We start from the raw sequence: 9,633 nt of genomic DNA, 5'->3' as shown, positions 1-9,633 counted from the left end.
AGTTGGCCTGAAGTTCATCATGAGTTACTGGACAGACCCATTGATACCTTTTTGATATTCAGTTCTATATCTGGAGATCTTGCGTTCAAACGGTGGACGCGACGCGAGCTCGACATGTTTTTTAAAAAACGCGCAAGTTTACAGGCACACGGCACAGCGCATGTTCTCGAGACTCCACCGCTATGGCAACAAAGCCGCTAAAACGCAATCACGCACAAATGAGCTCCTGTAGCCTACTACTTATTGTGAAATTGATTTCTTTATATTTGCTATCAGTATTCTCCACACTGCAAAATCTGTATGTTAATTGAACTAGGCCTATGTGTGGACCTATGTAAAATATGGGACAATTTGCATCCCGTATTGGTTTGATACGGGACGCGTCATTTTGCTTGTAAATACGGGACGATTCCGTATTTTACGGGACGGGTGGCAACCCTAGTTTGACCTGCAGCACAAACCGTAACGTTAGCATCCTCAATGGAAACCGCCTCCGCCGATTCTCCGTCTTCAAGTTCATCCCCAGGATTTTCTTGTTCCTGAGGCTCTGTGACGACGAGTGTTGTGTCTGCACCTTCACAGTCTCGTTTCTTGTTTCAGGATGTGACTCAGAACGTGGACGTTTAGGGAGCAAAAATCGATCCATTTTGGTGTAACGTTATTTTACTTAGCTAAAACTCTCTATCAAAAACAAGCTGAAATTAGTTAAGGTCAGAGGTTCGCAGGCGCCGAGCCCATTTGCCAAAGAAGATCACCTGTTTGGGCCTCATGTTATTTTAGACTAAAATATATATAATTTTAAATTATAATTTAATTTTAATTATTTAATTAAATAATTTAATTATTTTTATTATTAAAAATAATATTCAAACATGACATTAAAATATAAATATAAAAAAATTACAGACATTTCTTGGGGTGCTGGGCAGGTGCTATGGCTATTATAGGGGGAGCTGCAGCACCACCTAGCAAGGCACCGCCACTGCAAACAGGTAAGCAGATAATCATCACATTTCTATTTTTATTACTTAATTAACTTTTTACGTGTTAAGGTTACACTACCCATTTGTTTTATGTTGAATGTGTTACTGTGATCTGTAAACATGTACCTCAGTGTCATGATTGCCAAATAAAGAGAGAGAATGAATACTTTTTGTAATTTATTATTGTAACAGGTGGTTTGCAGTAACTGATATGATAATGACTAAGGGAAGTGTCAACAGTGTAATTACAAATGTAAAATGGGTCCATATACAGTACACAAACATATTATATAAAACTTTATATAAAAATGTATTTTGGATGAGCTTAATCAAGGGCTGTCAAATCGATTGATGCAATAGTTTATGGTTTCATAACAACGCTGGGGCACATATTAGTCAAGGCACAGCATACAGTCACAATCTTGTCCATGAACGTCATGTCCTCGCCTTGACATGGGAGTACCATGCTGACTGGTACAATTCCACTTAGTATAGTGTACTTTGTGCGTACACACCCAATCACCCTCTCCACATGAACCCTGAGGTGAGCTATCTGGCGTGTTTCCTCCACATCTTTTGCATCCAGCTAGCTGCGTCCTCTTGTGAACGCAGGTATTTTCACTTCTGCACACATGAGTCCAACACTGTCTCTGATGTCAAATCCCCGATCTGCCAACACCAAGTCCCCAGGCAATAGTTTATTAAGAAGGCCACTATTCTCAGTCACATGCTTGTCACTGACACAACCTCCCCACCCTTGGGAAATAAAAGAGATAGATTCCCGTGGCGTAATGCCAATGAGATACTTCAGGGTGTGATGGTGTTTGTAGTGGGAAAATGTCTGCGCTCTAGCTTTGAGATTTGAGGCTCTTTCAATGTGAATTTCAAAGCAGTCCACAATAACTGCAACACGATTACCAAAAGCCTCTACAAACTGATGTGGCATGGTTGCATGCAAGCAGTGTCTTTCTGGCCAGTGCACCAAGGGTTTGAGATGTCTAAACATTGTACCTATGTTATCTCTGAATGTGGTGGACACAGTCTTTTGATCCACAGAGAAGAGGTATGCAATGTGCTGAATTGGCAGATTCAGCCTGAGGCGCATCAGTGTTGAAAGGAGCATCTGAAAAGGTGAGAGTTTTCGGCCAGTCTGTGGCATGCAGGGAAGAAGCTGTGTCAGCACAGCCATCAGAAGCGCAAAACATGGAAGCCCAGTGTAGTACCTGACCTTCTCGTCATCATCTTTAAAAGAATCTTCATCCATCATCTTATGAGATAGCTCTTCCTTCAGTCTCCTGTTTTCCTCCAACAAACGGTTAATTTCAGCACGCCTGCAGCTACAAAGATGGCATTCCTGCTGTTCTGCTGTGTACTCATTTGAGCCTGCAACATCCATCTGAAAAGTATCATCTGCTGTTGCAGCTTCATCCACGTCCAGTGTCTGGACAGCTACATCTAGTGGTGCAGGTGCAGCGTGATCCCCTGTTAAAGCTTGCTGTTTCCTTGTACTCCTGTTAAACCGCCCAGGGTCCTTTGCTTTAACTTCTGTGTGCCCGAGATGCAATGATGGTACGGCAGTCGGGATCACAATGTAGCATTTCATAGGCAGGTTTGCCTAAAAATAAAAGCCCGGATTTATTCAATTAGTTATGTAGTTATTCAGCCTGTTACTTCTGCAAAGTTAGCGATTAAGCAACAGTTCCACGAGTCACGACATGTTTGCGTTTCTAGCAGTAACAACAAACAGTTAGATGTGTTTTGTTTATAACTTACCTTTGTGAAAATGCCGTGAACAAACAAACATGTGCCCTGGAATGTTTTTGAAGGTGATGGTTTTCCGTCTTACTGCTGCTACCCATGCCCTGCGACGCCGCTTTGTTAACGCGGAGACCTGAGATCCAGTGTGCTGTTTCCATGCGGGAAAGCTGAAAAATCGCACTTATGGCAGTTAATTACACAACACGTGTTCACCATTGTAACGTATTTTTTAGGCGTTCACTTCCGGTTCTGTGGATGGGGTTCTGAAACTGGTGTTCTGAAACTGGTGTGCTGCGGGGCTGCAGCTGGATATATCTTGGATTAACAGGAGGATGGCAATTCTCTGCAACGCGAATACTGCTCTCATGGCCCTGGCCTGGACCACACTAAGTGAAAGCGCCTAGCACAACCACGAGCGAGCAGAACTACATATGAACACATGCATTATGGGTAACGTAGTCCATGTCAGGGCACAGACTTTTAACAGAGATCAAACTTAAAAACCCCTTAAAAACTTAAAAACTAAGAAACGATAGGAGGGTTAAATTAATGATCGATGGTTCATTCAGGTCATGTGTGATAAATGCATAGCCTATAGCAATTTGGGATTTCATAATTTCTCTCTCTTAAAACTTATTCTTTCCCCACTTTCTTCCTTTCTGCAACGCGTGTGAATGTGTGAGTGCGTGTGTTTGTGTTAGATATTAGTTTTTGATGTGTTAGAGTAATCAATAAAGTTACGTTTGTATTCAAAGATAAGTGTTCTTGTGTTATGTGCTTACGAATTTTAAACTGTCGATCTAAGTTACCTGGCTGGCTGTTAAATAGTGTTTCACTTTTGCTCGGATAATAATATCCACTGCAGAATCGATAGACGGCCCGTTCAATTGAACGCTGGACGAGTCATTTGCTCGGCCGTAAAATAGACTCTTTCAAAATTCCCTATGAATTAATTAATTAATTTGAGCTAAATAGACCTGCTTCCCTTTAACAGCGTCCCCTTTAAGTTCTTACATCGCTGTTAAGCTAAAGCTCTTTCTGCCACACCATCGGTAGTCTCAGCCTCCACTGGGTCTTTAACAATGTTCTAGTAGTGACTTGTCAATCTATAGCAACTATGCTGTGCTTGTGCTCTTAGATCTGACTGTTGCATTTGATACAGTAGATCCCACTAATCTTTTAGCCCGCACTGTGCAGCGATTAAAGGTAGTGCCCTGGATTGGAGTAAATCTTATTTTACCAACAGAAGGTTTTCAGTTAACATTGGAGAATACTTTTCTATTAACGCTCTTTTATCTTATGGGGTTCCACAGGGATCCATTTTGGCTCCAATTCTTTTTTCTTTATACATGCTCCCTCTTGGCTCTATTTTTAGGAAATATGGGCTGTCATTCCATTGTTACATTGATGACACCCAAATTGATTTGCCTTTAAATGAAATTCAGATGGTCTGGACACTCTCATGGCCTGTTTGACAGATGTAAAGGCCTGGTTGTCTCTAAACTTCTTGAATTTCAATGAGAGTAAAACGGAAATTATAGTATTCGGACCTTTAGATTAATTTAATTAACCCAAAATAAACCTTGGTGGTCAGTCTTCCTGTGTGAAGCCATGGGTTGAAAATTTGGGTGTTGTTTTTGACGAATCTCTAAAATTTGATAAAAAGATAAATTTTTTCAGCTCCTAATGTTGTCAAAAGTAAAGTCATTTCTTTCTTTAAAAACTCTGAAAAAGTAATCCATCCCTTTATCTCTTGGATTACTGTAACTCACATTATGTTGGGATTAGCCAATCAACTCTGTCCCGATTACAGTTAGTCCGAAATGCGGCAGCAAGACTCCTTACTGGTGCTAAAAACGGGACCATATCACTCCTGTCTTGTATTCCCTGCAATGGCTGCCAGTGCGTTACATATTACCCCTTGTCTATAAATCATTACATGGCATGGCTCCAGCATACCTTTTTGACCTACTGACTGAGCATCATCCATCTAGATCACTCCAGTCATCCAACCAGAGACTGCTGTCCATCCCCTGATCAAGTGACTTCGAAGTGCAAGGGTGACGCGCTTTCTCTGTATCTGCCCCCAGACTCTGGAATGACTTGCCCATTTCTATTAAATTAGCTCCCTCCATATCTGTTTTTAAATCCAAAATTTATTTAATAAGGCATGCAATCTATGTTGAAGCACTCTTGCGTCATATTTTATTGTTGTTATTTTTTTCTTTTATTATTTTAATTTGTTTAGTGTGTTTGTGTTTTTATTTATCTTGTTGTAAAGCACATTGGTCAACTTGGGTTGTATGTAATGGTACTATATAAATAAAATTGCCATTGCTATGAACGCTATTGGCTATTTTTAAAAAGGAGGAGCTGTTCAATATGTCCCGCCCTGTCTTGCGGTTTCAGTGGAAATTGTCAACACCTTGAATAATTCTGCACGTTTTAAGACACTTCACTGGGCTTTTAACAACCGCTTTTGATGCACATGGACATTTTGCTGATCCTTGACGCAATTGCGGACAGCAAAACAAAGTTGATTCTGTGGTAATTTGATCAAATATTTAATGTTTTTAAAGAAAATTTCCATAATTTGTGAGAAAACGCTTTTTTGACTTTGCGTGTTTTCACTGTTATACATTAGAGGGTGCTATTATGCATCTTCTGAAAGAGTAATTTTACATTTTTTGCAATTATTTAAAATGCCTCTGAGAGAGAGAGAGAGAAGCAATACTTGATACCACCTGGACTTTAATGTCACCACAGAACACAGTATGCGATCAAATGTATGGAATAATTAGTAAATGTATGAAAAAAATAATCAAGACTCCTTCCGTTTGGAATAAATTAAGAAAATCTGTTCACATTAAGTGAATATATTATTTCTTGCATAGATAGATATTATATTTTAAAACATTGCATTTCAAAATATAATGCACACCAATGAGCCTTTCAACAATTTCAACAAGCCATATACATACAAAACAAAATCACAGTGGGAAAAGCTTACATATTTTTCTTAAATAATACTTTTTATAAACAAAGCCTTCCAGTGTCTGCTGAGCATTTTATAACATATCCAACAATCCAGTCTATATATAAAACTCCAATTCCTACTGTATGTTCCTACTGTAACTCACTCAAAAAAATTATTTTATGATGCTGTTCACTTCATGTAAGCAATTCATCTTGATTTAACACAATTATATCAGGTTTCTGGTTCAAATGTAATTGATTCATGTTAAACTGACTTAAAACCGTTACTCTTTGACATAGCTTGATGTTTTCATTTTGAAATAACATGTTTCAATCAAGTAACCCAATCAAACAAGACTTTCACTTCGCATCATGCTTTGCAAAGGGGCTGAATTCGGAGAGTAAATGTTTAAATAAAGTGCTAGTTGATGCATTTTTAACAAAAAATGCTTTCCTGTAGCTCAAACAGTAGAGTGTGGCGCTAGCAACACCTAGGTCATGGGTTCGATTTCCAGGGAAAGCAAGAACTGACAAAATGTAAAATGTGTATCTTGAATGCAATGTAAGTCGCTATGGATAAAAAGCGTCTGCCAAATGCATAAATGTAAATGTAACAAGAGGAGAAAATGGAGAGACTTTTTAATGCTTAATGTTTTGTTATGTTGGTATTTAAAAGTTTTAGTTATGTTAGTGTTTTTGGAGGTTACCATTGTGGTGAAGTTCAGAGCGTGTGCTTGGGAGGACCTGCTAATAACAATTAAAATTGTTAAATAAAAAACAACTACTTTGGGCATGCCATGAATGTAACAAAACCATCTTCTGGCTTGCCAATAAGACCTTGTAAAAGGTTTTGTAAATGTTGTAAAAATAGTATTTCACTAAATAAATCAATTAAACTAGATTACTTGTTTTGGTTTGATTTTTATATTCATTTTAGAATAATTAAATTGAATAGTTTAGGAAAAAATTAAGAATGTTAACCGGATTTAACTAAATGGCATTTAATTAACCTTACGTAAAAAACTTAAGTTTACTGAAATAAACTATTTTAATTAAATTCAACATAACCCAATTACGTGGAACCTGTTGACATAAAAAATTAAGTAAAACCCACATATAATTTTTTTGAGTGCTCTATATATCCGACTCCGTTCAATTAAAGGGTTAGTTCACCCAAAAATAAAATACAATTATTTATTTAAGCAGTTATATGATGGATAGATGCACTTTTATGGAAATCAAAAACGACCTAACCCTTCACTGCCATTATAAGGCTTTGAAGAGCTAGGACATTTTTAATATAACTCTGATTTTATTAGTCTGAAAGAAATATGTCATATAGCCTACACCTAGGATGACTTGAGAGTGAGTAAATCATGGGCTAATTTTAATTTTTGGGTGAACTAACCCTTTAAGGCAATACTTGAGTTGCACCACTGAAATGAGGATGAAGTAAGAAACACCAAAAATTAAACTACAACAGACTTTTGCATCACAACAGCACAAAACACAGTTTCCCGACACATGATTAATTCCCCATGATGCATGATGTAAAAGCACAGTGGTGAGAGGTTATTTTGTGGTTGTTTTAAGGCTGTTTCGGGTCAGTATTTGAGTTAACAGTATGTTGGACCAGAGGCTAGAGGGCAGTGAAGACTGTTCCTGAGCTTGTGCATTTCACATACATCATCAGGATCTTAATTGTGCAGACATATATACTAGAGGTAGACCTACATAGTATTTAAAAAATCTAGGAATATAAATTCATCACTACGTTCTGTGGATTTCATCAAACAATTTCAGTACAAACATATATTTAAAGTCATTAAAAGTGTTAGAAAAATACACATTTAAAAAATAAAAATAAATCTTCAAACTTAGTAAAAACTAGTAAAACTAAGTAAAACTTAGTAAAAAAAATGTTTGCATTTATACATCTGTAAGTGGGCAGATTTAGTAGTATATATAGTATGGAGATTTAAAGTGTATGTGTGTGTGTGTGTGTATACCCATATATATATATATATATATATATATATATATATATATATATATATATATATATATATATATATATATATATGTACTAGGGGTGGCACGGTTCACAAAACCTACGGTTCGGTTCATATCACGGTTTTAGGGTCACGGTTTTCGGTTCTGTACGGTTCTTGTTGTTGTTGTTTTTTATCGTTAACACTCCAGAAAATTACTTCAGCATATGATATATATAGCTTAATCATCCACAATTTAGGATACAGTATTAAAAAATTGTTATATCAAGTTGTTTCCTAACTGGCTGTCTACCGAGTCCGACACATTGGCGTAACATTTTTCATGTTAATCATATCAATTTTGATCAGAACAATGCACTGTGGCTTTAATTCCGCTGACCTGATTAACAAATTTCACCATGAAGTGGTCCGTGTGTTTCACAATCACCATATGACATCCAGCGCTGTAAAAAAAAAAATATATATATATACACGAAAACACAACACTGCCAGAAGTTTTTGCCCAAACTTCAAAGGCATGTTTAAATTATTAAAACTAGAAGCATATCTTAACTTTTAAATGTTACATTTATCATGTGAACTACTTCTATACAACATGTTATATGCATGTGTGTACGAGACAGAGGGGAACACGGTCGCATTTGCAGCAGATATATGCTGCCCATCATAAATCAAAGCATGAAACAGACAGGGGTCGGAGGAGAACACCGGAAAATGTGACAGAATGGACAATATTTTTCTGTATTTGCAATACACGAGCCGTGTGTGTGTATGCGCAACGGGCGCGCGCGGCTCCCGCTCTCCGCACTGCACCTGCCCTGCCTGCTATACGACGCTGGCGCATCCTCCAACTTCCTTATCTCTCCCACTTGCATTTCTACACGTGATGTGACCTGCAGCACTCCACTTTTACTTTACTGTATGTCCACACACACACACACACACACACACAGACACACCTCTTATTTCGCGCGAAAAGGACACCCACTGTATGAGGGCACGAGGATACATTGCGCATGCGTCGAACCGTGCGAAGCACACACTCCGAACCGAGACAAGCGAACCGAACGGTTCGTTTTTTTTCCATGTACCGTGCCACCCCTAATACACACACACACACACACACACACACACACACACACACACACACACACACACACACACACACACACACACACACACACACACACACACACACACACACACACACAATCTCATGAAATAAATGTTTTTCTCCAATACATGTTGGCCACACTTATTGACCCCCTTTTATTAAATACTTTTTGCAACCTCCATTTGCCAATTTAACAGCTTTGAGTCTTCCTGTAATGCCCGATGAGGTTGAAGAACACCTGGCAGAAGATCAGAGACCATTCCTCTATATAGAATCTCTCCAGATCCTTCAAATTCCGAGGTCCATGTTGGTGCACTCTCATCTTCAGTTCACCCCACTCATTTATTGGGTTCAGGTCAGGGGACTGATCCCGTTAAATGAGTGCACCAACATAGACCTTGGAATTTGAAGGATCTGGAGAGATTCTGTTATAATAATTATTTTATCATTATCATAATTTTGGTTCTCAGTGACCCATCTTGTGTAGATTTTGATGTTTGTTTTGGATCATTTTCCTGATGGAAGACCCAGACACGACACATTATAAGATTTTATATATTTTCTATATATATATAGAATATATTTAGAATACATGATAACATGTATCTGATCAAGATGTCCAGGACCTCTGGCAGAAAAATAGATCCACAATATTAAAGACCAAGCAGTATTTTTAACTGTGGATATGTGGTACTTTTTAGCCCTGAGTGCACCAAATCTACCTTGCGTGTTTGCTGTCAAAATGTTTCATCTGTTTGGTTTTTGGAATTTTTTTGTCTGAAACCCTCCC

At 38.0% G+C, this 9,633-nt stretch overlaps 1 protein-coding gene across 1 annotated transcript; it reads right to left on the bottom strand.

Moving 5' to 3' along the window:
- Window positions 1-1,155: 1,155 nt before the first annotated feature.
- Window positions 1,156-3,404, bottom strand: LOC307125735 (uncharacterized protein). Its single transcript, XM_079815814.1, has 2 exons — window positions 2,757-3,404; window positions 1,156-2,598 (listed from the first exon to the last, which is right to left on the bottom strand). The coding sequence occupies exon 2, from the start codon at window positions 2,584-2,586 to the stop codon at window positions 1,570-1,572; it is 1,017 nt and encodes a 338-aa protein (XP_079671940.1). The 5' UTR covers window positions 2,587-2,598; window positions 2,757-3,404; the 3' UTR covers window positions 1,156-1,569.
- Window positions 3,405-9,633: the final 6,229 nt, after the last annotated feature.

Source organism: Gobio gobio, assembly GCF_949357685.1.
Source record: "Gobio gobio genome assembly, chromosome: 4".
Taxonomy (NCBI): Eukaryota; Metazoa; Chordata; class Actinopteri; order Cypriniformes; family Gobionidae; genus Gobio; species Gobio gobio.
This window is presented reverse-complemented; position numbering and strand designations above follow the sequence as displayed.

Bases quoted from the DNA above. Each gene is read 5' to 3' on its own strand.
- LOC307125735 (XM_079815814.1), bottom strand. From the start codon at position 2,586: ATGAAATGCTACATTGTGATCCCGACTGCCGTACCATCATTGCATCTC.